General features: G+C 46.4%; 1 protein-coding gene across 1 annotated transcript in view; it reads right to left on the reverse strand.

Moving 5' to 3' along the window:
• The window catches only part of LOC149456154 (NACHT, LRR and PYD domains-containing protein 3-like), a 61,827-nt gene extending 37,879 nt beyond the window's left edge, over positions 1-23,948 (reverse strand). Inside the window, exons 1-3 of the mRNA XM_089685370.1 lie at positions 23,896-23,948; positions 22,471-22,641; positions 5,169-5,339 (exon numbers count right to left, since the gene is read on the reverse strand). Of these exons, the coding sequence (XP_089541496.1) occupies positions 5,169-5,339; positions 22,471-22,641; positions 23,896-23,948 (395 nt within the window). The remainder of the gene's footprint in view (positions 1-5,168; positions 5,340-22,470; positions 22,642-23,895) is intronic.
• Between the last annotated feature and the right edge of the window lie 3,930 nt (positions 23,949-27,878).

Below are 27,878 nucleotides of genomic sequence, written 5' to 3' on the forward strand. Positions count from 1 at the left end.
CCTGAGTATGAATTCTGTGGCCCTGAGTAACAATTCTCTGGCACTCAGTAACAATTCTGTCTGTCCCTGAGTAACAATTCTCTGGCACTCAGTAACAATTCTGTCTGTCCCTGAGTAACAATTCTGTCTGTCCCTGAGTATGAATTCTGTGGCCCTGAGTAACAATTCTGTGTCTGTGCGAGTAACAATTCTGTGTCTGTGCAACAATTCTGTGTCTGTGCGAGTAACAATTTTGTGTCTGTGCGAGTAACAATTCTCTGGCACTCAGTAACTATTCTGTCTGTCCCTGAGTAACAATTCTCTGGCACTCAGTAACAATTCTGTCTGTCCCTGAGTAACAATTCTGTCTGTCCCTGAGTATGAATTCTGTGGCCCTGAGTAACAATTCTGTGTCTGTGCGAGTAACAATTCTGTGTCTGTGCGAGTAACAATTTTGTGTCTGTGCGAGTAACAATTCTCTGGCACTCAGTAACAATTCTGTCTGTCCCTGAGTAACAATTCTCTGGCACTCAGTAACAATTCTGTCTGTCCCTGAGTAACAATTCTGTCTGTCCCTGAGTATGAATTCTGTTGCCCTGAGTAACAATTCTCTGGCACTCAGTAACAATTCTGTCTGTCCCTGAGTAACAATTCTGTCTGTCCCTGAGTATGAATTCTGTGGCCCTGAGTAACAATTCTGTGTCTGTGCGAGAAACAATTATGTGTCTGTGCAACAATTCTGTGTCTGTGCGAGTAACAATTTTGTGTCTGTGCGAGTAACAATTCTCTGGCACTCAGTAACAATTCTGTCTGTCCCTGAGTAACAATTCTCTGGCACTCAGTAACAATTCTGTCTGTCCCTGAGTAACAATTCTGTCTGTCCCTGAGTATGAATTCTGTGGCCCTGAGTAACAATTCTGTGTCTGTGCGAGTAACAATTCTGTGTCTGTGCGAGTAACAATTCTGTGTCTGTGCGAGTAACAATTTTGTGTCTGTGCGAGTAACAATTCTCTGGCACTCAGTAACAATTCTGTCTGTCCCTGAGTAACAATTCTCTGGCACTCAGTAACAATTCTGTCTGTCCCTGAGTAACAATTCTGTCTGTCCCTGAGTATGAATTCTGTGGCCCTGAGTAACAATTCTCTGGCACTCAGTAACAATTCTGTCTGTCCCTGAGTAACAATTCTGTCTGTCCCTGAGTATGAATTCTGTGGCCCTGAGTAACAATTCTGTGTCTGTGCAACAATTCTGTGTCTGTGCGAGTAACAATTTTGTGTCTGTGCGAGTAACAATTCTCTGGCACTCAGTAACAATTCTGTCTGTCCCTGAGTAACAATTCTCTGGCACTCAGTAACAATTCTGTCTGTCCCTGAGTAACAATTCTGTCTGTCCCTGAGTATGAATTCTGTGGCCCTGAGTAACAATTCTGTGTCTGTGCAACAATTCTGTGTCTGTGCGAGTAACAATTTTGTGTCTGTGCGAGTAACAATTTTGTGTCTGTGCGAGTAACAATTCTCTGGCACTCAGTAACAATTCTGTCTGTCCCTGAGTAACAATTCTCTGGCACTCAGTAACAATTCTGTCTGTCCCTGAGTAACAATTCTGTCTGTCCCTGAGTATGAATTCTGTGGCCCTGAGTAACAATTCTGTGTCTGTGCAACAATTCTGTGTCTGTGCGAGTAACAATTTTGTGTCTGTGCGAGTAACAATTCTCTGGCACTCAGTAACAATTCTGTCTGTCCCTGAGTAACAATTCTCTGGCACTCAGTAACAATTCTGTCTGTCCCTGAGTAACAATTCTGTCTGTCCCTGAGTATGAATTCTGTGGCCCTGAGTAACAATTCTGTGTCTGTGCGAGTAACAATTCTGCGTCTGTGCGAGTAACAATTCTGTGTCTGTGCGAGTAACAATTTTGTGTCTGTGCGAGTAACAATTCTCTGGCACTCAGTAACAATTCTGTCTGTCCCTGAGTAACAATTCTCTGGCACTCAGTAACAATTCTGTCTGTCCCTGAGTAACAATTCTGTCTGTCCCTGAGTATGAATTCTGTGGCCCTGAGTAACAATTCTCTGGCACTCAGTAACAATTCTGTCTGTCCCTGAGTAACAATTCTCTGGCACTCAGTAACAATTCTGTCTGTCCCTGAGTAACAATTCTCTGGCACTCAGTAACAATTCTGTCTGTCCCTGAGTAACAATTCTCTGGCACTCAGTAACAATTCTGTCTGTCCCTGAGTAACAATTCTCTGGCACTCAGTAACAATTCTGTCTGTCCCTGAGTAACAATTCTGTCTGTCCCTGAGTATGAATTCTGTGGCCCTGAGTAACAATTCTCTGGCACTCAGTAACAATTCTGTCTGTCCCTGAGTAACAATTCTCTGGCACTCAGTAACAATTCTGTCTGTCCCTGAGTAAAAATTCTGTGGCCCTAATAACGTTTCTGTGGCCCTAAGTAACAATTCTCTGGCACTGAGTAACAATTCTGTCTGTCCCTGAGTATGAATTCTGTGGCCCTAACTAGCGTTTCTTTGTCCCTAAATAACGATTCTGTGGCCCTCATTAACAAGTCTGTGTCCCTGAGTAATGGTTCTCTGTCCCTAAGTAACTTTTTTCTGTCCCCAATTCTCGTTTCTGTGGCCCTAACTCTGTCCCTGTCCCTAGTACAGAGCGGTCTGCCTCTGTTCAATGACTGCAGGCAAATGAAGAATTCCAAAATGGCCGCTATATATACCTTGACCATTACACAGTGCTGGCTGGCTGGCTGCTGATTGGCTGATGCGATCACATGTCGTTGAGGAATGCATTATGGGGCAGCGCGCCTTGTCTGCGCGCCTTCCCAGACATCCCCGCTCCGTCGCCGCACATGTCAGCCGCCATTTTCTGAAAAATTTTGATTCGCGCGTCCGAATTAGGCTATTTTTCGGATTCGGCACGAATCAAAATTTTTCTGATATTCGACTCGAATTCCACTTCGGATACTTCGATTCGCTCATCTCTAGTTCTGACCCAAGAGACAGAGATACACATCTCGGGACACTAGCAGACTCCTTCCATAAGAAAGGTTACAAGGACAAAACTATCAACACCGGCATAAACACAGCCTTGAGAACCCGAAGGGAAAACCTACTTCAGTACAAAGAGAAAAAACAAACAACCTTGTACCTCTAGTAACCACATACAGCCCAGCACTAGAAGGAAGAAGAAAAATAATCAAAGATTTACAACCCATCATAACAGAGGATGGAACTCTGAAAGAAAAATTCCAGCAACCCCCAATACTGGCCTTCAGACAACCCCCAATACTGGCCTTCAGACAACCCCCCCAATAGTGACTTTCAGACAAACCCCCCAACCTCAGAAATAAACTAATCAGTAGGAAACTTCCTTCTGATGATGATGTCACAAATAATGGAAGCAAACCCTGCAATAAGAAACGCTGCAAACTGTGCAACCAAATCAATCCATCAAAAGTGTCCGACACTGAAAAGGGATCTTCAGTATCTCCGGATCATACAGCTGCACCTCCAGTCATGTTGTGTACCTTATCCAGTGCAGAAAATGTAACAAAGGATCTTATGTTGGTAAAACAGGACAGAAGGTGCAAACAAGGATGAATCTGCACAGACATACCATCAAGGAACATAAAGAAGATGACTTCTGCACACCTTTGGGACACTTCACCCAACCAGACCACACAATGGGAGACCTCAATGTTTTAGTTCTTAAAGGAAATTTAATTCAGGAAAGAAAAACTTTTGAACTAAGAATGATAATTCTATTTGACACAAGAGATAACGGCCTTAACTAGGACATGGGATTCCTCAATCATTATCCAACAGTTTTATGACTATCAGCTCTAACTTAACTCCCTCTGTGTGAGTGTCCCCCCCCCCCCTGCTTTTGCTGTATCTTATCTTTAGCCTTTTTTTTTTCTCATCTCTTCTAACATTCTGCTAAAACTTTGTGATTTGTATAGTACTACTCGGCCCTTGAAGAAGGGGACACTCCCCGAAAGATTGTCCTCAAAATTGTATGTTAGTGCAAATAAAAAAAAGTATCACAGACAGGACTCAATTGTTTCTGAGATAACTGCTTGAATGGTTAAGGAGATATAATTTTCTGCTCTCCTGTGTATGTCAGATTGGGGGTGTAATACCAGGAGACTGGGCTCAAAGTGAGCCGTCCGAATATGTGCTCCATGTTTGTGTAAGTCTTTCATAATCCAAGATATGTAATCATAGGGGAAAATGGATGTTGAATGTGGTGTCTGGTGTATGACTGATCTTGAAGGTCTTTGAACTCAGTGAAGGACTTGGTTTATGGCTCTAAAAGCCCTCCTCTAGCAAGAGGTTTGTAGACAGGGGGGGCACCTAGCTAGTGAGGTCTATAGCCATGATGCCCTCCCAATGAGTCTGTTGCCTGTGATCTCTGCACACACACACCGACCACATTCCTGAGGGAGTGGGGGAAATTGGAGGAGGAAGCCTGTTTTGGGAGAGAGATGTTATAACATGGAAGATTCTTAACAAGATGGATGACCGTGTCCATCGCGGTGTGCATGATTGCTACAGGCAGCTTATTTAATCATGTGGGACCAAACTGATATTTTTATTTAATTGTGAAAAACAAAACTCTATTAGTATTCCTGTGTCTGTAGGTGATTGTAGGAATAAATCCTTTTCAGAGCCAGTTAAGAAAAAAACAGTGTGACTTTATTTGATCACACACAAAAGATACAAAGTCACTACAAAAGTAACAATTTCAAATACAAAAAGAAATGTAACTTAAAATAAAATTAAAAATAAAGAATATAAGTTGTTTGTTCCTTGAATGAATGTGTTAGAGCATGTGTGCAGGTGAGTGTCCTTTGTGTGCATGTGAGTGTCCTTTGTGTGTAAGGGTGAGTGTCCTTTGTGTCAACATGAAGACAATGGGCTTTGGAGGGAAGCCCCCTTGCCAAAAAGCACCCCCTGGTTGAAGGCATGTGGCCTAGTATGGTTTGGGGGTGCTCACTCTTCCCCCTTCAATTGGACTTATCACGACCCTGCAGGGTATTGAACCCGAGCAGAGTCACTCATCCCTACTAGTCAGTACACATCTGATGTTCTAGGGAATGTGTCTGGATCCCCCACAAAAGGTTTTATCCCAAAATCCAGCAGAATATGAGATCATTTATAGTAGAATTCTCACCTCAGCTCCTGCAGAGTACAGCCAGGATGTCGGAGTCCCTCACACAGAAGTCTCATTCCAGAGTCTTGGAGATCATTATCTGATAAATCCAGGGTGGTGAGGGATCGGTTAGTGATCAGAATGGAGCGGAGATCATCACAGCAGGAGGAAGTCAGACCACATCTCTCCAACCTGCAGAGACAAATACAGACACATGAGAGTATATTAGAGAAAGAACCAACAACTCTTAGGGTATGGTCATCATAAAACTCATAGAAAAGAAAGAAGGAAGAAGATAATGGGGTCCCATCATCAAGGTGAGAAAAGTCAGTAAATCCCCTTCTGATGATCCATGGAAGGGGGAGGGGTGTAGATCTCTCCAGCAGTCCATTCACTCTGTAGGAAGCTTGTCTCTGGAGTAGAATGTCTCCCATATCATTACTGAGATCACACAGAGAAATGATGAGCAGATACTGAACAGGAGCAGACAAGGCCTGACATAGGGGGACTCAGGGGGAACTTGGTCAGGAGATGATCCAGAAGTCTTTGGTGAAGTCACACATCTGCAGATAGAATTCATAGCACAGACACACATGACACACAAAGTCCACTTTCTTGTTGATATCACCCAGAAAAACTGAAATTCAAAAATTGGCCAAACCCTCCAGATGGAGAATATAAGGAGGACAATCCTCACCAGAGGAGAGCTCTACTCATTTTATGGAGAAATCGTTTGTAATGAGGAAACCAAACAGAAAGGAACAAAATACAAGAAGATGAAGCCGACTGCCCAGCTCTACATAGTATAATATGTGGTTGTGGAGGGACTCCGGAGGGGTCATGTCCATAGGATACCACCTTCATACCTGAACAGAACCCCCACCAGGAGCAGAGAGGGGGGATGGGCACTCACTGCCAAGAGCCAGGACAGAGGAAGCCTGGGGACTTTGTATGGCAGAGAAGGACTCATAAAGGGGATGGGAGTTAGGGATGTTCATCATTTCTTGTAGTGATGGGGGATGGGTAACTTTCCAGGATTGAACAATTACTATCCTGCAGAAGGGAGACAATGACAGATGACATTTCGGGAGTATGAGTTGTATTGGTGATGGGACGGCCTTTTGTACAGAAGTGAGAACTGTCTGATGTCTTTGCCTTCAGAGGAATGTATAGAGTTTTCTGTCTTTATTATGGTCAGGACAAAACATTACATTCATAGATTTGTAAATATGAAATATTGTATATAAATAATTTGTATTTACATTTCAAGCCAGCAGGTGGAGCTGAAATCACATTTTCACATGTTTGCCAGCTTGTCCCTCCTGGATCACTGTACAAACCATGTTATTTCCAGAGCTCAGTAACTCAAGCTGTAATTTCCACTCACAACTGATTGACTCAGAGAAGTGAGAGGAGAGGAGGGAGCAGATTACTGAAACCCACCTGAGGGATCTCACTGGATATTCTGTGAAAATTGATGATGAATTGATCCATGGTGCCTGTAGGTACAGAGTTCAGCAAAGTCTCGGTCACATGTGTTTCAATACCCTGTGTTTATGCTGCATTTATAAATCCTCATAACTGCCTGTCAATGCCTGCCATGAATATTACAATGGTACCACACAGTGCTGTTCACACAGGAGCAGTAGCGTTGGGTCATGTCCTGGTAAAAATGTAGCAGCATGTTACTTTCATGAGGCATCAACATTTTTCAGCTGCCTCCATTGATTTCAATGGTGATGTCCAATACCTGAACCTTAAAGTGGACCTTCACCCTCCCAGGGCACGTTCCTCCTCCCCATCCCCCCTCTTCATCGATATCAGATTTTGTTTGTTTGGTTACATATGGTTGACCACCCCCCTCTCTGACTTCTGGAATAAGTCTAGGTGAATGGCGGGCTGCCCCGGTGCCTCCAGGGATATATGACGTGCAGTTCCATTCAGTAAGGGGGAGGGGCGGCCTAGCAGCACCTGCACCTGGAAGAGCCGGCAGCTGTTAGTGTCAGTAGATCTCTATATTGATACATTATACACAAAACTGCAGCGTTAGCAGGATCAGGCCTGATCTCTACTAGCACTATCAGGTACATTTTTTGTAGAGGTTCAAGCAGTCCTTGACAGCCAGATGCTCTTTTTCCTGTGAGTTGCAACAGGTACCTGTAAATTTAGTGTCAGATTTCCTGCCTATCAGAGTCCTATTATAAGTTGCTTATTGCCACCATAAGTAGTATTTAGAAAAAAAATTCCAATATATATCCCATAGTTTCTAGATGATATAACTTTCACACAAACCAATCAATATGCACTGGGCAAGTAACTCCACCCCCATGTTTATATTTTTTCAAGAATTGCATTCACCCAATGACAAGTAGATATGGAAGCGGGGTCACCCAGTGATGTCACCAAGTATCCCCCGACCCACATTTACCGGTGAGTTGGCAGTGTTTCTGGACAGGACCAGTCATGTTTGGTGGGCAGTGTGACGATTGTGGTGTCAGACCCCAGCCCCTCTCACCAAACTCATGACCAAAGGACTAGCTAATCTAAAACCACGCTGTCACGTGCATAACAATGTCATGCCCAGCTGCACCCTGCACAGAGATTTTCCAGCTAATGGACCACAGTCGGTGTACTTGCAGCCTGAGAGAGATTGTTACTGGGTCAGGGTAATTACACAATTAACCGTTCACACTGCCACCACCTCCTTTTTGTACAGAGAAAGAGGAAACTCGGCAATACCAGCAATAACACTATGATGGTTGGATAACTGTCTGTATACCACTGTCACCGCAGGCAGGTTATACAGAGGGTTAAATACACACAGTAGCGCTCTTCACAGGCAGGAATTCGTAGTTTGCATTAAAGAGTTTTAGAAACACTTCAACACTTTCAGAAAGCAAGATTTATTACTAAAAAGGTCAAAAGGGTGCAATAAAAATATTTACAGAAAAAGATGTAGCCAATATATATATATATATATATATATATATATATATAAATATACAGAGAACAATAGCACAGCAAAGAGAAAACAGAGAGAAATTTTGAGGGTTAAAGTACTTGCCAGACATCCTGGGTTAAGCAGATCAGGTTTCAGAGTAAAAGGATTTCTTATCTCCCACTGTTAGTTCCGATGTTACAAAAGGAGATTCTTCAACTCTGCTCAACTCAGATTAGCTTTCTAGCAACTCCACAGGGTGTCTCCCTGGAGCAGTAAACCAATTGCCTCATTTGGTCAGGTGTGGCAGGTGGAGACCCATGGTATGACCAAAAATCCTCACATTTGATGTCATGGTTCATAACTTTTCCTCAGTGCATTTAGCAGCCTGGCCACTAGTAGATTAATGCTCAGAATCACCGGCTGAATGTCTACATATGAAATATGAGATACCTGCTTTTTGCTTGAGGTGATTGTAGCCGTATTAGTGCATTTGTGACAGAAACAATTGAGTCCTGTCCGTGATACTTTTTTTATTTGTACTAACATACAATTTGGAGGACATGCTTTCGGGGAGTGTCCCCTTCTTCAAGGTATGAGTAGTACTATACAAATCACAAAGTTTTAGCAGAATGTTAGAAGAGATGAGAAAAAAAAAAAACAGGCTAAAGATAAGATACAGCAAAAGCAGAGGGGGGGGGGGGGACACTCACACAGAGGGAGTTAAGTTAGAGCTGATAGTCATAAAACTGTTGGATAATGAGTGAGGAATCCCATATCCAAATTCAGGCCGTTATCTCTTGTGTCAAATAGAATTATCATTCTTAGTTCAAAAGTTTTTCTTTCCTGAATAGATTTGAAATGTCCTTTAAGAACTAAAACATTGAGGTCTTCCATATTGTGGTCTGGTTGGGTGAAGTGTCCCACAGGTGTGCAGAGGTCATCTTCTTTATGTTCCTTGATGGTATGTCTGTGCAGATTCATCCTTGTTTGTAACTTCTGTCCTGTTTTACCAACATAAGATCCTTTGCTGCATTTTCTGCACTGGATAAGGTACACAACATGACTGGAGGTGCAGCTGTATGATCCGGAGATACTGAAGATCCCTTTTGAGTGTCTGACACTTTTTGATGGATTGATTTGGTTGCACAGCTTGCAGCATTTTTTATTGCAGGGTTTGCTTCCATTATTTGTGACATCATCATCAGAAGGACGTTTCCTACTGATTAGTTTATGTCTGAGGTTGGGGGGTTGTCTGAAAGCCACTATTGGGGGGTTGTCTGAAGGCCAGTATTGGGGGTTGTCTGAAGGCCAGTATTGGGGGGTTGTCTGAAGGCCAGTATTGGGGGTTGCTGGAATATTTCTTTCAGAGTTCCATCCTCTGTTATGATGGGTTGTAAATCTTTGATTATTTTTCTTCTTCCTTCTAGTGCTGGGCTGTATGTGGTTACTAGAGGTACAAGGTTGTTTGTTTTTTTCTCTTTGTACTGAAGTAGATTTTCCCTTCGGGTTCTCAAGGCTGTGTTTATGCCGGTGTTGATAGTTTTGTCCTTGTAACCTTTCTTATGGAAGGAGTCTGCTAGTGTCCTGAGATGTTTATCTCTGTCTCTTGGGTCAGAACATACTCGGTGGTATCTAATGGCCTGACTGTGTATGATGGCACGTTTTGTGTGTTGGGGGTGGAAGCTGGAACTGTGGAGGTAGTTGCATCTGTTGGTGGGTTTCCTGTATATTGAGGTGTGAAGCGTATCATCCCTGATGTATACTGTGGTGTCTAGGAAGGTGACGTGTGTGTTTGAGTATTCCATTTTTAGTTTGATTATTGGATGAAAAGTGTTGATCAATGAGTAAAATTGTTTTAGGTTTTCTTCACCTTCTGTCCATATGATGAAAATATCATCAATATAGTGATAGGATCTGTATGGTTTTTGTTCCGTGCTGTTCAGGAATTGTTCCTCCAGGTAAGCCATAAATAAATTGGCATATTGGGGGGCCATTTTACTTCCCATCGCAGTGCCCATACATTGAGGATAAATGTCTTTATTGAAGGCAAAGTAGTTGTGTGTAAGTATGAATTCAATGAGCTGTGTAACATCCTCAGCAGTGTATTTGTGGTTTGGTGAGGATGAAAAGGATCTGTGACATGCAGCTAATCCATCCATGTGAGGGATATTACTATACAGGGATACTACATCCATAGTCACTAGAAGAGTATTAGATGGTAATTGCTGGATGTTGCTGATCTTGTTCAGAAAGTCAGTTGTGTCTTGCAGGAAACTAGCAGTAGTCTTGACTAACGGTTTTTGAAATATTTTCTACAAAGCCTGAGATTTGTTCGGTGAGTGTATTCATACCTGTTATGATGGGTCTGCCTGGATTTCCTGGCTTGTGGACTTTGGGCAACATGTAGAAGTCCCCGATTTCTGGATGATCCGGAATTGCATTCATAAGTTCTGAATGTATGTGGGCTGTAAGTGTTTTGAGACCTTTTAATTGCTTTGTAAAGTTCTGGGTCGGAGCATAATCCAGATTCTTATAGTAGATGGCATTTTCCAGCTGCCTCTGGCCTTCTTGTATGTATTTGTTTGTATCCATCACAACAACTGCTCCCCCTTTATCTGCTGGTTTGATGGTGATGTCAGATATGGAGGATTTCTTCAGGAGACTAAGGCTCAAAGAATATTTCCACAATAATGAAAGGAATCCTAGGACAATGGAGTGCGACACAAAGAAAAAGAACAGCTGCTTCACACCTCCACAAGGACCCAACCCCAAACTGGACACCTATATTAATAGCTTCAGATTGTGAGCTACATCCCTGATATCCACCCAGCAAAAGAAAATTCTGTACAATCTTTCACCACTAGAGCGAAGGGCTATACATGATTTGTGCAATAATCAGGCCATCACCATGAAACCAGCGGATAAAGGGGGAGCAGTTGTTGTGATGGATACAAACAAATACATACAAGAAGGCCAGAGGCAGCTGGAAAATGCCATCTACTATAAGAAACTGGATTATGATCCGACCCAGAACTTTACAAAGCAATTAAAAAGTCTCAAAACACTTCCAGCCCACCTACATTCAGAACTTATGAATGCAATTCCGGATCATCCAGAAATCGGGGACTTCTACATGCTGCCCAAAAAACACAAGCCAGGAAATCCAGGCAGACCCATCATAACAGGTATGAACTGTGGTGGCTATTTTGGGCCTATAATAATTTTAATATTATTGTCAACTTCTGTTCAGGGTCTCAATTTATGTAACATATTTACCATCTGTTGTATCACCTCAACACACCTCCATGAAGGTTATTGTGGCTGTGGTGGGGGGAGAGGGATTACACTTAAGACTCAATTGAGTTGGGGGGATGGGAGGCAACTGGAATTTCCTGTTTTTCTTTTAACTGAACTGGCCATTGCTCTGAAGCCCACCCATTTGAGGTGTGAATTTACTTGGGTGGGTGGATCTAGGGATGGTCTTTTCTAAAGTGTATAAAAGAGCAAATACAAAAGAGGAATTCCCTTTTTGTGCCATGTGCCTTCCGGAGCGAGACCTAACAACATCAGGATGTAATGTATCACCATTGCTCTGTCTTTTTCTTGTAACTATCTCTTTCTTGTAGTCTTTGTATTGGTAACAATCTGTATATCATAGTAATATTACTACTTTTTACGTTATACTGGTTACATTATATTTTGTTGTAATTGATTAACAGCCACTTTCTTTTTCTGTGTAAATAAATTAGATCTTTATTTGTGCACAGTTGTTATCCTTTAATATTAACACCATTGGCTAAATCCAGGTATAGACAAAAGGTTATAATCACTTATTGCATTTGTAATCTGTATAGAACCAAGTGAATAAGTGGGGTAAGGAAAACCGCCAAAACAGAACACACTCACCGAACGAATCTCAGGCTTTGTAGAAAATAGACACCACAGTATACATCAGGGATGATACGCTTCACACCTCAATATACAGGAAACCCACCGACAGATGCAACTACCTCCACAGTTCCAGCTTCCACCCCCAACACACGAAACGTGCCATCATACACAGTCAGGCCATTAGATACTGTAACAGAAGCGTAGGCAGGACAGAACACACGAAGAAGATGGGGAACACACAAAGCTTTATTGAACTCTGAAAGACACTCAATCAGAACAGTTCATGGCACTGCGCAACATGCGGCTCGTAGGGACACCCACAGTAAGTGGGCTCACGGGGACTCAACGGGACTCCAGCTGTGGAGTCTGGCCTAGCACCGCTCCCACCCAGCTTTCTAGGGACATCGGGGTAACGGGGACTCAACAGGACTCCAGCTGTGGAGTCTGGCCTAGCACAGCTCCCACCCAGCTTCCCAGGGACATCAGTGTCACTGGGACAGTTCAGGACACGGGTAGTCTGTGCGCACAACAGCGCCAGCTCAGAACATGGGTGGTCGGTGCACAGAACGGGGACAGTTCAGAACACGGGTGGTCAGTGAACACAGCGGTGCAGTTCAGAACACGGGTGGTCGGTGCACACAGCATGGACAGTTCAGAACACGGGTGGTCGGTGCACACAGCGGGGACAGTTCAGAACACGGAGGGGGGGGGGGTCGGTGCACACAGCGGGGACAGTTCAGAACACAGGGTTTGGTGCACACAGTGGGGACAGTTCAGGACACTCACGGTAAGCAGCTTGCAGATCCTCAGTGGCAAGAGGCTCCAGACAGGGACGACCAGTGGTCAGCATTTCAGGGACAACCAGCGATCAGCAGAAGCTCCCCGGGCACTCAGCAGCGGACGGCTTCCAGGGACACGCAGCCATGGACAGTGTGCAGGGTCCCTCAGCAGCAGCTCCCCGGGCACTCAGCAGCAGACAGGCTCCAGGGACACGCAGACATGGACAGTGTGCAGGGTCCCTCAGTGGCAGCTCCCAGGACACTCAGCAGCAGACAGTTTCCAGGGACATGCAGCCATGGACAACATACAGGGTCCCTCAGCAGCAGCTCTCAGGGCACTCAGCAGTGGACAGGGTTCAAGGGTGCTCAGTAGACAGGCTTGCAGGGTCTGGCAGGGTCTCAGCTGTGGGGTCTGACCTTTGAGGAGAAGGCTCATGCAGAGCTGTGGAGACTCCCAACCCTGGGGTATTGCAGAGGGCTACAGTCCTGACCTTTTGGGGATCTACAGAGTGCACAGCGGGGATGGCTGGGGAGGCTCAGTCCCCCTCATCCGAGCCTCCCAGCGTCTTTCCGGGAGCAAGATGATTCCAGCAGCATGGACAGGATCAAAGAGGAGGGCTGCTTCCTGTGCAAGTCTATTTAAAAAACCATGTGGGACGCTGCCGGGTTGCCTCTTCAACGGACGTACCACCACCATTCATGGAAGCTACATGGACATCCGAATGTGCAAGGGGGGAGGGAGGGGTAGAGGGATATGGCGGGGGATGGGAGAGACACTGGCACTCCATGACAGATACCACCAAATATGTTCTGACCCAAGAGACAGAGATACACATCTCGGGACACTAGCAGACTCCTTCCATAAGAAAGGTTACAAGGACAAAACTATCAACACCGGCATAAACACAGCCTTGAGAACCCGAAGAGAAAACCTACTTCAGTACAAAGAGAAAAAAAAACAAACAACTGTGTACCTCTAGTAACCACATACAACCCGGCACTAGAAGGAAGAAGAAAAATAATCAAAGATTTACAACCCATCATAACAGAGGATGGAACTCTGAAAGAAATATTCCAGCAACCCCCAATACTGGCTTTCAGACAACCCCCCAATAGTGGCCTTCAGACAACCCCCCAATAGTGGCCTTCAGACAAACCCCCCAACCTCAGAAATAAACTAATCAGTAGGAAACTTCCTTCTGATTATGAGGTCACAAATAATGGAAGCAAACCCTGCAATAAGAAACGCTGCACACTGTGCAACCAAATCAATCTGTCAGGCTCCGCCCAACGGGATCTCTAGTGGTCCACGGCACGGGGTTTCCCAGGACGCGGAGTCTAAGTCCCAGTCTGCCTTTTCACCAGGGCCCCTGATGGTGGGGATGGACTTGGTGCAAGACTGAAACCAGGTCGCGTCCCTGGGCACCCCCGGCGGTGGCAGAGGGGTCCCGCTGAGGGTATGTGCCCGGGTTGAGCCTGCTGTGAAGGGGATGACAGATCCTGATCCGAGCGGGATGGATGGGATGACAGATCCCGATCCGAGCGGGATGGATGGGAAACTATCAGGAGTAGGCAAGGTCAGACTAGCCGGGTCGGTATTGTGCGGGCAGCGTGGTATAGGGGGAGTAAGCGGAGAATGGTCGGGGTCACAAGCCAGGTTCAGCAGGTAGCGGGCAGCGTGGTACAGAGGGTCAGGCAGAGGGATGGTCAGGAACGAGCCGGGGTCAGAGCAGGAGAAGGTCAGCATAAACAGAATAGGCAAAGTTTGGCAACAAGGAAGCGTACTTACAGGACAGGAACAAGACCTTGCGGCAACCTGGAGATGCACAGGGCAGCTTTAAATAGAGCGCCCTGCTTTCCCATTGGTGCGGCCGCGATCGCTACTGCGCATATGCGCGGCCGCCGCGATTGCCGAGGACTCTGCACTCGCCGGCTGGGATGGATCGGCGGTCTGCGCATGCGCACGCCACCGAGGACCCGGGATCCCTGACATTACCCCCCCCCTACGGGCAACCTCCGGATGCCCAACCGACCCCTACTCAACGGCCGGTTCCGAAAAAATTCCCGCACAAGCCTTGGGGCGTGCACATTTTGGGCCGGCTCCCATGAATTTTCCTCCGCCCCGTATCCTTTCCATTTAACCAGAAACTGAGTTTGGCCTCCCCTCTTCCTGCAATCTAAGATAGCTTCAACTTCAAATTCCTCCTCCCCATCCACGTCTACTGCCTCCGGTGGTTTAGACCTTCGATCCGGGAAGGGGTCTGGAGTTGCTGGTTTCAACAGGGACACATGGAAGACCGGATGAACCTTCATAGATTCGGGCAGTGCCAGCTCGTATGCCACCTCGTTGATCTTACGTTTGACCCGGAAAGGCCCCAAGAACTTGGGAGCCAATTTCTTCGAAGGGCAGGACATTTTTAAATTTGCGGTGGACAACCAAACCTGGTCCTCTGGCCGCAAACTCAATTCCCCTCTTCTTTTCCTATCAAATGCCCTCTTATTGTCATCCTGGGCCTTTGCCATTGCTTCCTGCAATACCTTGCTATTGGTTGACAGAAAGGTCAACATATCCTGCGTGGCTGGAACTGCGACCTCCGGGATTAGATCTGGCAGGAATACAGGGTGGAACCCATAGTTCGCGAAAAACGGGGACTGTCTAGTAGCAGAGTGACTTGCATTATTATATGCGAATTCCGCAAGCAGCAGGAGAGTAACCCAGTCATCTTGGAGGAAGGTGGTATAGCACCTGAGGTACTGCTCTAGGGTCTGGTTTGTACGCTCCGTCTGGCCATTGGTCTGTGGGTGATAAGCTGAGGAGAACGATAACTTAATTCCCAGGGTTTCACATAGAGCTTTCCAGAACCTGGATGTAAACTGAACCCCTCTGTCAGATACAATGTCCCTGGGAATTCCGTGGAGCCTTACCACTTCCTTAATAAACAAACGTGCTGTCTCAAGGGCCATAGGTGTGTCCTTTAGAGGTACAAAATGGGCCATCTTGGACAGGCGGTCTACAATCACGAAGATTGCTGTGTGGTCCTGAGAGGGTGGAAGTTCCACGATAAAGTCAATGGAAATCATGGTCCATGGCCTGTCGGGTATGGGTAATGGGCGCAAGAGACCCCAAGCTTTATTCCTAGTGGGTTTGTTTCTCTGACAAACGGGACAGGTCTTAATGTAGGTTTCGCACTCTCTGGCCATATTAGGCCACCAGAAAGTACGCTGCAGCAGCTCCAAGGTCTTACGTACCCCAAAGTGCCCGGCCAGTGGGTGATCGTGGCAGTATCCTAACACCAATGTACGGGCCTCCTCAGGGACCACAATCTGATCCTCCTTCCAAAAAAGTCCTTCCCTATTTAGTAAGGGGACACCAGGTGGACCTTGCATTCCTACGGACGCGGTCTGCAGTTGAGAATGGAGCTCCGATTGGAGAACTAAGAAATTTCCTGGGGACAGGATAGTGTCTGGCTTGGGATTCTCTTCGGGATCCCCAAACATGCGGGAGAGCGCATCTGGTTTTGTGTTCTTAGACCCTGGCCTATAGGTTATATGGAAAAAGAACCGTGAAAAGAACAGCGCCCACCTGGCTTGACGTGGCCTCAGACGTTTAGCTGTCCTCAGATATTCTAGGTTCTTATGATCCGTAAAAATCAATATTGGGTGTACCGCCCCCTCTAACAAGTATCTCCATTCCTCTAGTGCCACCTTAATCGCCAAGAGCTCCCGATCCCCAATATCATAATTCCTTTCCGCAGGAGTTAGTTTCCTGGAGAAGAAAGCCACCGGGTGCATGAGTTCTTTGATGCCCTTCCTCTGGGACAGGATCGCCCCGACCGCATTCTCGGAAGCGTCCACCTCCAAGATATATGGCAAGGATGAATCAGGGTGGCTCAGAATAGGAGCTGCCGTAAACAATTCCTTTAAGGCTTCGAAAGCCTTCTGTGCCTCAGGTGTCCATTGGAAGCGAACCCCCTGCCTGGTCAGCTGGGTGATAGGGGACACTAGGCCCGAAAAGTTCTTAATGAACTTTCTATAGAAGTTTGCGAAGCCGATGAAGTGTTGGACCGCTTTCTTATCGGTGGGGGCTGGCCAATCTAAAATGGCCGAGACCTTTTGGGGATCCTTGGCTATTCCCGTGGGAGAGATGGTTAGACCCAGAAACAAAATGCTACTCTGTTCAAAGCAGCACTTGTCTGCCTTGGCATATAAGCTGTGTTGGCGGAGCCGTTCTAACACGCGCCTCACGTGACCTCTATGGTCCTCCAAGGTTGGGGAAAAGACAAGGATATCGTCCAGGTATATGATGACGAAGATATCTAGGTAGTCCCTGAACACATCGTTTATGAAATGCTGGAAGGTGGCAGGGGCGTTGCATAGGCCGAAGGGCATAACCAAATATTCAAAGTGTCCGAATCTGGTACGGAATGCTGTCTTCCACTCGTCCCCCTCTCTGATACGAACTAAATTATAGGCACCTCTCAAGTCTAGTTTAGTGAAGACAGATGCTGACTTCAGCCTCTGAAAAAGCTCGGGGACTAGTGGTAGCGGGTAACGGTTCTTTACTGTGACCTTATTCAAGTCCCGGTAATCTACGCAGGGCCGGAGGGACTTGTCCTTTTTTTCCACAAAGAAAATGCCCGCCCCGGCTGATGACGTGGAGGGTCTAATAAACCCCTTATGGAGGTTTTCGTCGATATATTCTTTTAGTACCCCTAACTCCCGCTCGGACAAGGGGAATATCCGCCCAAATGGGATTTCCGACCCCGGGAGGAGATCAATTGGGCAGTCATAAGCTCGGTGTGGGGGGAGAGTGTCCGCCCCCCGCTTGCTAAACACATCCAGAAAACTATGGTAGACTGACGGAATGACTTGCGCCAGCTCCGCATCTGTCTCTAGACACAACAAAGTCGGTGGAATCGGGGAGATCTTAGGGAGGCAATGCTGCTGGCAGTATGGGGAGAGGAACTGCATAGAACCCGACTTCCAGTCCACCTGGGGATTATGGGCTCGTAACCACGGGAGCCCCAGAATAATTGGAAATAGTGGGGATGCTATGGCGTCTAACCGAAGGAGTTCTTCATGATGGGTCGATACGGTAGTACGGATAGGTGGGGTCTCGTGGTCCACCACCCCTGACTTAATACGTGATCCATCTGCTAGAAAAAGAATTCAATCCCACCTCCTTGGTTTGTAGGGGAATTTGTTGCTGAACTGCAAAGTCTAAATCTATGAAGCAACTACACGCCCCGGAATCCACAATAGCTGTGGTCACCACTGTTCTCCCCGGCAGCTGAAGTGACACAGGTACCGCTAGATAACTAGTGTTGCCAACACTGTTAGAAGTGACCGTAGAGAAAACAGCGGAACACTTACCCCTCTTGGCTGGACAGGTACGTACCACATGGCCTGCTCCCCCACAGTAGAGGCAGAGATGGTTGGTAAGGCGCCTCTGGCGTTCCTCAGGCGTAAGTGTTGGCCGGAATCTTCCCGATGGCCCGGTCTCGGGTGTATCCATAGCATCCTGATTCTGGCTTGCCGGCTGTAACTGGGTTGAGGCCTGAGGGGGTGTTCCAGTTGGTCCTTGTCCTTGGTTGCACCTTTCCTGCCTGCGCTCCCGCAACCGGCGGTCAATTCGAATAGTCAAAGCTATCAAGGCCTCCAAAGTGCTAGGTATGTCTATTCGGGCCAATTCGTCCTTCAGGGATTCAGCTAACCCTACGCGGAACTGATGGTGCAGAGCCGCCTCGTTCCATTGGCTGTCACTATGCCAACGCCTGAATTCGGCGGCATAGTCCTCCACTGTCCGGTGACCCTGCCTGAGTGTATATAGGGCCCTCTCGGCCGTTGCGGTGCGCAGCGGGTCGTCATACAAGAGGGCCATAGCCTCAAAAAGTACCGTCACTGATTTCAACAGTGGGTCTCGCTTCTCTAGGAGCCGGTGGGCCCAGTCTTGGGGTCCCCCCTGTAGTAGGGAAATAATGAACCCTACCCTCACCGATTCGGAGGAAAAGGTCCGAGGCTGGAGGTCAAAGTATAGCTGACAGGAGTTACAAAAGGCCCTGAATCTACTTCGGTCTCCGGAAAATCATTCCGGTGTGGGGACACGGGGTTCTGGTGCGGGAAACAACCCCGGAGTCTCCCTAGTGGGTTCCCCAGACCCCCTGGTAGAGGTAGCTAAGGTCTGCATGCGACTGTCCAATACCGTATAACCTTCCTGTAGGCCCCTAATTCCCAGTGTAAGGGTCTCCATCTGTTGGCAGATGTCGTCCAGAGGGGAAGTTCCCCTTCCAGGCTCAGTCATGGCCGCAAGGTACTGTCAGGCTCCGCCCAACGGGATCTCTAGTGGTCCACGGCACGGGGTTTCCCAGGACGCGGAGTCTAAGTCCCAGTCTACCTTTTCACCAGGGCCCCTGATGGTGGGGATGGACTTGGTGCAAGACTGAAACCAGGTCGCGTCCCTGGGCACCCCCGGCGGTGGCAGAGGGGGGTCCCGCTGAGGGTATGCGCCCGGGTTGAGCCTGCTGTGAAGGGGATGACAGATCCCGATCTGAGCGGGATGGATGGGATGACAGATCCCGATCCGAGCGGGATGGATGGGCAACTATCAGGAGTAGGCGAGGTCAGACTAGCCGGGTCGGTATTGTGCGGGCAACGTGGTACAGGGGGAGTAAGCGGAGAATGGTCGGGGTCACAAGCCAGGTTCAGCAGGTAGCGGGCAGCGTGGTACAGAGGGTCAGGCAGAGGGATGGTCAGGAACGAGCCGGGGTCAGAGCAGGAGAAGGTCAGCATAAACAGAACAGGCAGAGTTTGGCAACAAGGAAGCGTACTTACAGGACAGGAACAAGACCTTGCGGCAACCTGGAGATGCACAGGGCAGCTTTAAATAGAGCGCCCTGCTTTCCCATTGGTGCGGCCGCGATCGCTACTGCACATGCGCGGCCGCCGCGATTGCCGAGGACTCTGCACTCGCCGGCTGGGACGGATCAGCGGTCTGCGCATGCGCGCGCCGCTGAGGACCCGGGATCCCTGACACAATCCATCAAAAAGTGTCAGACACTCAAAAGGGATCTTCAATATCTCCGGATCATACAGCTGCACCTCCAGTAATGTTGTGTACCTTATCCAGTGCAGAAAATGTGACAAAGGATCTTATGTTGGTGAAACAGGACAGAAGGTGCAAACAAGGATGAATCTGCACAGACGTACCATCAAGGAACATAAAGAAGATGACCTCTGCACACCTGTTGGGCACTTCACACAACCAGACCACACAATGGGAGACCTCAATGTTTTAGTTCTTAAAGGAAATTTAATTCAGGAAAGAAAAACTTTTGAACTAAGAATGATAATTCTATTTGACACAAGAGATAACGGCCTGAATTTGGACATGGGATTCCTCACTCATTATCCAACAGTTTTATGACTATCAGCTCTAACTTAACCCCCTCTGTGTGAGTGCCCCCCCCCCTCTGCTTTTGCTGTATCTTATCTTTAGCCTTTTTTTTCTCATCTCTTCTAACATTCTGCTAAAACGTATGTTAGTGCAAATAAAAAAAAGTATCATGGACAGGACTCAATTGTTTCTGAGATAACTGCTTGAATGGTTAAGGAGATATCATTTTCTGCTCTCCTGTGTATGTCAGATTGGGGGTGTAATATACCAGGAGACTGGGCTGAAAGTGAGCCGTCCGAATATGTGCTCCATGTTTGTGTAAGTCTTTCATAATCCAAGATATGTAATCATAGGGGAAAATGGATGTTGAATGTGGTGTCTGGTGTACGACTGATCTTGAATGTCTTTGAACTCAGTGAAGGACTTGGTTTATGGCTCTAAAAGCCCTCCTCTAGCAAGAGTTTCATAGACAAGGGGGGCACCTAGCTAGTGAGGTCTATAGCCATGATGCCTTCCCAATGAGTGTTGCCTGTGATCTCTGCACACACACACCGACCACATTCCTGAGGGAGTGGGGGAAATTGGAGGAGGAAGCCTGTTTTGGGAGGGAGATGTTATAACATGGAAGATTCTTAACAAGATGGATGACCGTGTCCATCGCGGTGTGCATGATTGCTACAGGCAGTAGTTTTTTTAATCATGTGGGACCAAACTGATATTTTTATTTAATTGTGAAAAAAAAACTCTATTAGTATTCCTGTGTCTGTAGGTGATTGTAGGAATAAATCCTTTTCAGAGCCAGTTAAGAAAAAAACAGTGTGACTTTATGTGATCACACACAAAAGATACAAAGTCACTACAAAAGTAACAATTTCAAATACAAAAAGAAATGTAGCTTAAAATAAAATAAAATAAAAATAAAGAATATATGTTGTTTGTTCCTTGAATGAAAGCAAAATATATAGTTTCTTTGTGTTAAAGCATGTGTGCAGGTGAGAGTCCTTTGTGTGCAGGTGAGTGTCCTTTGTGTGCAGGTGAGTGTCCTTTGTGTGCAGGTGAGTGTCCTTTGTGGAAGTGTGAGTGTCCTTTGTGTGCAGGTGAGTGTCCTTTGTGTGCAGGTGAGAGTCCTTTGTGGAAGTGTGAGTGTCCTTTGTGTAAGTGTGAGTGTCAATTGTGTGCAGGTGAGTGTCCTTTGTGTGCAGGTGAGTGTCCTATGTGTAAGCATGTGCTTAAAATGGCTCCAGAAACCACGCCCTCCCACAGTCTTTTGTTTCAAATTTGGGGGCTCATTAACTCCTTTTCTTTTCACCTCCCACTGTAACTTAAGCTCCTGTAATGTGTTCTTGGTAGCTTCAACTAGACTAATTAACATGATTACCAAGTAACTCGGTAGGCAGTAAAACTGGAGTCATATGTTACATAGTAGAATACAGCTGTCTGAACAACTGTGACTTCTGGATTACAATGTAAACTCTCAGACTCATTAGATGAAATCATAACAAAGTATACATCACATAGGTCTGCTTTAAGAAAACATAAACTTCAGTAAGCTAGACTTTGCCTTCTGTAATTACCCGACTCCAGACACAAATAATTCACATCTGTTACTACTCAGCTCAAAACCTTCTCCCATTCACATCCAAGTAGAGGGAACACATATCCTGGCCAGACATATATCAGAACTTACTGGAGACTGAATTAAAATGTAGATATTGAAAATTAATATTACAGTATTATTACTCTGAACCCCATACTCAATCACATGGAGGGCGGGACCTGGGAGCCCCTTTGTTAAAGGACTTCCAGATTTCTATAGGCCCCCTCCACAACCAATGGGCAAGAGTTGTGGGGAAGAGGCCCTTGTCTCCATCAACATGAAGACAATGGGCTTTGGAGGGAAGCTCCCTTGCCAAAAAGCACCCCCTGGTTGAAGGCATGTGGCCTAGTATGGTTTGGGGGTGCTCACTCTTCCCCCTTCAATTGGACTTATCACGACCCAGCAGGGTATTGAACCCGAGCAGAGTCACTCATCCCTACTAGTCAGTACACATTTGATGTTCTAGGGAACGTGTCTGGATCCCCCACAAAAGGTTTTATCCCAAAATCCAGCAGAATATGAGATCATTTATAGTAGAATTCCCCCCTCATCTCCTGGATCTCAGAGTCCCTCATATAGAAGATTTATATCAGAGTCCTGCAGAATATGAGATCATTTATAGTAGAATTCCCCCCTCGTCTCCTGGATCTCGGAGTCCCTCACATAGAAGATATATATCAGAGTCCTGCAGAATTGGAGATCATTTATAGTAGAATTCTCACCTCATCTCCTGCAGAGTACAGCCAGGATGTCGGAGTCCCTCACACAGAAGTCTCATTCCAGAGTCTTGGAGATAATTACGTGATAAATCCAGGATGGTGAGGGATTGGTTAGTGACAAGAATGGAGCGGAGAACATCACAGCAGGAGGAAGTCAGATCACATCCATCCAACCTGCAGAGACAAATACAGACACATGAGAGTATATTAGGGAAAGAACCAACAACTCTTAGGGTATGGTCATCATAAAACTCATAGAAAAGAAAGAAGGAAGAAGATAATGGGGTCCCATCATCAAAGGAGAAAAGTCAGTAAATCCCCTTCTGATGATCCATGGAAGGGGGAGGGGTGTAAATCTCTCCAGCAGTCCATTCACTCTGTAGGAAGCTTGTCTCTGGAGTAGAATGTCTCCCATATCATTACTGAGATCACACAGAGAAATGATGAGCAGATACTGAACAGGAGCAGACAAGGCCTGACATAGGGGGACTCAGGGGGAACTTGGTCAGGAGATGATCCAGAAGTCTTTGGTGAAGTCACACATCTGCAGATAGAATTCATAGCACAGACAGACATGACACACAAAGTCCACTTTCTTGTTGATTTCACCCAGAAAACCTGGAATTCAAAAATTGTCCAAACCCTCCAGATGGAGAATATAAGGAGGACGATCCTCACCAGAGGAGAGCTCTACTCATTTTATGGAGAAATCGTTTATAATGAGGAAACCAAACAGAAAGGAACAAAATACAAGAAGATGAAGCCGACTGCCCAGCTCTACATAGTATAATATGTGGTTGTGGAGGGACTCCGGGGGGGTGATGTCCATAGGATACCACCTTCATACCTGAACAGAACCCCCACCAGGAGCAGAGAGGGGGGATGGGCACTCACTGCCCAGAGTCAGGACAGAGGAAGCCTGGGGACTTTGTATGGCAGACAAGGACTCATAAAGGGGATGGGAGTTAGGGATGTTCATCATTTCTTGTAGTGATGGGGGATGGGTAACTTTCCAGGATTGAACAATTACTATCCTGCAGAAGGAAGACAATGACAGATGACATTTCGGGAGTATGAGTTGCATTGGTGATGGGACGGCCTTTTGTAAATATGAAATATTGTATATAAATAATTTGTATTTACATTTCAAGCCAGCAGGTGGAGCTGAAATCACATTTCCACATGTTTGCCCGCCTGTCCTTCCTGGATCACTGTACAAACCATGTTATTTCCAGAGCTCAGTAGCTCAAGCTGTAATTTCCACTCACAACTGATCGACTCAGAGGAGTGAGAGGAGAGGGGGGAGCAGATTACTGAAACCCACCTGAAGGACCCCACTGGATATTATGTGAAAAATGAGGATGAATTGATCCATGGTGTCTGTAGCTACAGGGGTCAGCAAGGTCTCGTTCACATGTGTGCCAATACCTTGTGTTTATGTGCCATTTATTCAGCATTTCTAAATCCTCATAACTGCCCATCATTGCCTTCCATGAATATTACAATGGTACCACACAGAGCTGTTCACACAGGAGCAGTAGCATTGGGGCTTCACCCTCCCATGATACTTTCCTCCTCCCCATCCCCCCTCTGCATCTATATCAGATTTTGTTTGTTTGGTTACATATGGTCGGCCACCCCCCTCCCTGACTTCTGGAATAAGTCTAGGTCAATGGCGGTCTGCCCCGATGCCTCCTGGGATATATGATGTGCAATCCCATTCAGTAAGGGGGAGGGGTGGCCTACCAGCTCCTGGAAGAGCCATCATCTGTTAGAGGCAACATGGCGGTGCTGAACCCGTGCAGCGGCTGCAGAGAGGAGGATCCCAGCAGCTCAATGCTGGATCCACTGGCTAGGTGAGTATGGTTACTGGGCAGAACACAGTAACAGGTAAGCAGGGGGAATGGGGGGAGGGGAAAGAGCAAAGTTCTTCTTTATCAGCCCCGAGGGCATTTATGGTGTGTTAGTAAATCATTTATTACGTGTTACCTGGGTATTGGGTGAGACACAGCGGAGGCTCCAGTATCCCAGAATACACCAAATAGATAGAAAGATAACTGTGCAGCGCTAGAAGTGAGACTCCTTATACCTAAAATATAAATGTTTTATGTTGTTATTCACTTGGTGACCGCCTCCTGTAGCTTTACTGCCCACCCGGCACAAAATCACATGTATACACGTGATCCGCGCTCCCTGCGTGTTCCCAGGCTGGTGGTGCTGTGATTAGGTACTGCACCGATCAGTCACCAGATCCAGGACAATGAGGTTTGGCCAATCAGATCTCATCCTGTGCCGGTGTCTACAGAACACAGACACAGGAACTAACCCAATCTTCTCTGCTGGAGACCTTTTCTGTTCCAGAGAGAGAAGAGAGCAGATCTGAGTCACAGCAGCACACTTTACACTCAGACACATAGTTAGACACATTTTATCCCCATTATCCCCCCCCCCCCCCAGGTAACCCTTTTACTGCTCTGTCACCAGAGTCATTATTACAGTGTACAGAATTTTCCTGATCACTGTATTAGTGTCACGGGTGACTACAGATAGCGTTAGCTCATGTCCTTCCCAGATAGCATCAGATTGCCCTCCACACTATCACTATCACATTTAACCTGTTGTTTACCTGGAGCACACAGATGCACTGTCACTTACATTACAAAAAACTGCAGCGTTAGCAAGATCAGGCCTGATCTCTACTAGCACTAGCAGGTAAATATTATTTGTAGTGGTTCAAGCAGTCCCTGGCAGCCAGGTGCTCTTTTTCCCATGAGTCACACTAGGTACCTATAAGTTTAGTGGCCAAAATGTCCAAAGAAAGGTACTCTAGTGAATAGGCATACAGGATTCTGAGGATGTCACGTGAGAGCGAAGGGGAAATCTCATTGCCAGAATCCACCTCAGAATATGAACCTGTGGAAAGCAGCAGCACCCTGACAGCTCAGATGATGGAGTAGAGGTCCCTGCTAAGGTCAGGCATACCCGACCCGTTCCGAGGTTGCTGAGGTGTTAGAGTTGCACTCTCATATGCAGAAGAGAACAGGTACTAGTGCCGCTTTACCTTTTGGTGGACTGGCGAGCACCAGCGACCTAGTACATCCTGGTCTTTTACATACCAGCACTGCAGTATGACTTGGTGACCTGGTGAGTCCCATAAGTGCAGTACAAGCTGGTGCGGTGGCAAGCGCAAGTATTGTCCCGCAACCACCAAGAATTTGCACACAGGCCCGTAGAGCCCCTAGTGTCCTTCCAGATGTGCTTGCAAATCCTGACTAGCAGCCCACAAATTCTGCAGCCCCCGTACTTCCCCCATTCAATGCTCAACCCGGAATTCAGGTAGAAACAGTAAATGTAACTTCTCCCCTTGATTTTTGGTGTTTTAATCCCAGAAGATCTGTATGGATGAATTGTGGACCAAAGAAATTTATATGCTGACCAGTACATCGCTGCCGACTCAAATTCAAACCTTGCCAGATGATTAGCATGAAAACCTATTACGGTTTCCAAGCTTACATTTTTTTTTAGGCCTAACCCTCAAGATGGACATTACTAAAATAAATAAATAGCAGCCATGTTGGTCCACAGATGCTTCCAATATGTAGAAGACCTGTGAGATGGCAACAGGCTATACATGTCATTTTCAGAATTACGAGGGAAAAGATTGTCACAGAGACCCCAGGATGCCCAGACTACATGGGGAGCAGTGGCAAGATAGTTTGTGACTTGGTGTCCAGGCAGCAGGCAGAACATAGTCCAAAAAAAATCCATTACAGGCAGCAGGTAGAGATATGGTCAGCACAGCCAAATTACTGGTTCAGGTAGCAGGCAAGGAACATGGTCTATAAAAAGTCCTGGGTCCATACAGGCAGCAGGCAGAGATATGGTCAGCACAGCCAAATTACTGGTTCAGGTAGCAGGCAGGAGCATGGTCTATAAAAAGTCCTGGGTCCATACAGGCAGCACAGTATTGGTTCAGGCAGCAGGAAGGAACATCATTCTTAAGGCCTCAGTCAGGTAAGACCTGGCCACAGAGGTAGAGGCTTTATCACAACCAATCACTTCGAAGCCTCAGGACTAACAGACCCTGATGGGAATTACAAGCCCGGTTATAAGGAGATGTATATTTAAACTGGAATCCATTCTATATAATGCCTCCATGTTAGATATGGAACAGCTTAAGTTTTGATTCTCAGGAATTTGCTCTCATTTCTGTGTAAACGGAAATATCTTATATGGGGCCCCTCAGCTTCTGTAGTTTGTTTTCACGTAACTATACTGATAAGAGTGTAATGCTTTGTTGGATATCCTGACTAAGAGACGTCTATTTTGTTTCTGTATATTACCCCGAACACATCGGATTACACTTCAGAAATACGGCTTACAACACTTCTGTGTCAATGGCTTTATCTCCCCGGATCCGGTGCTAAAGAGGAGCGAGGACAGGTTGGCTACAGACAGACATCAGTCCTATCACCGGTGACAACCAAAAACTGGTTCTCTCTACTCTGAAGCCCCTCACATATGTGGGACCCCGGAGTTATCTTGTACCCACTACTACAGTAGTAGGGCAAAACATCAGTTCAAGCGGCAGGCAAAAACATGGTCCATTAACAGGCCGAGGTCAGTGCAGGTGGAAGGCAGAAACGTGGTTTAGAAACAATGCAGATGGCAGGCAGAGGCATAGTCAGTGACCAGGCCAGGGTCAGTCAATGTGGAAGGCAGAGGGATGGTCTATCAAGGCTGCAGACAAATGATCTGCATGGATTTTAGAAACTAGGCAATGGCAGGATGGTAAAAATAAGGGGAACTAATATTTTAGTGACGTGTGATATTGTCGGAAGCAATCTCCGATGTATAAGCCCGGTTGGGAGGGACATTGGGGACAATGAACACTGGGGTCTCCTAACTCCTCTTCTGTTGCATACCCAACTTTTGTTTGGCGTCTTCTTCCTGATTCTGCGGGTGGAATGTTTTCTGGTAAATGTTGCTGGTGAAGTCTGCTCACACAATCAGAGCGAATGTTTTCTGGGGGGATCCTTGCTGGTAGATCAGGGCAGTGATCATTTCTTCTATATATCTGAGGAAGGTGGTGGGTCTTTCCATTGACTTTTGGTAGATGACAAACGCATTGCAAATGGCCGAATGGGAAAAATAAACTGCCACTTTGTCATACCAGAAGAGGGACTTTCTTGCTGAAAAATGGGGCTGTAGAATCTGATCATTTAAATCCCCCCCCCCCCCCCCATGAACTGACTATAATCGTGGATGCATTCAGGTTATTGGATGGGACCGCGTCTTTCCAAGAATTTCCACCGAGTAGTCATTGTGGATGGTGGACAGGACATAAACATCTCTCTTGTCCCTCCACTTCATGGCCAACACTTCCTCATTTATTATAGCTCGGCCTGGTG

Source organism: Staurois parvus, unplaced genomic scaffold, assembly GCF_062004578.1.
Source record: "Staurois parvus isolate SC_StPar_1 unplaced genomic scaffold, SC_StPar_1.0 ptg000374l, whole genome shotgun sequence".
Lineage (NCBI taxonomy): Eukaryota > Metazoa > Chordata > Amphibia > Anura > Ranidae > Staurois > Staurois parvus.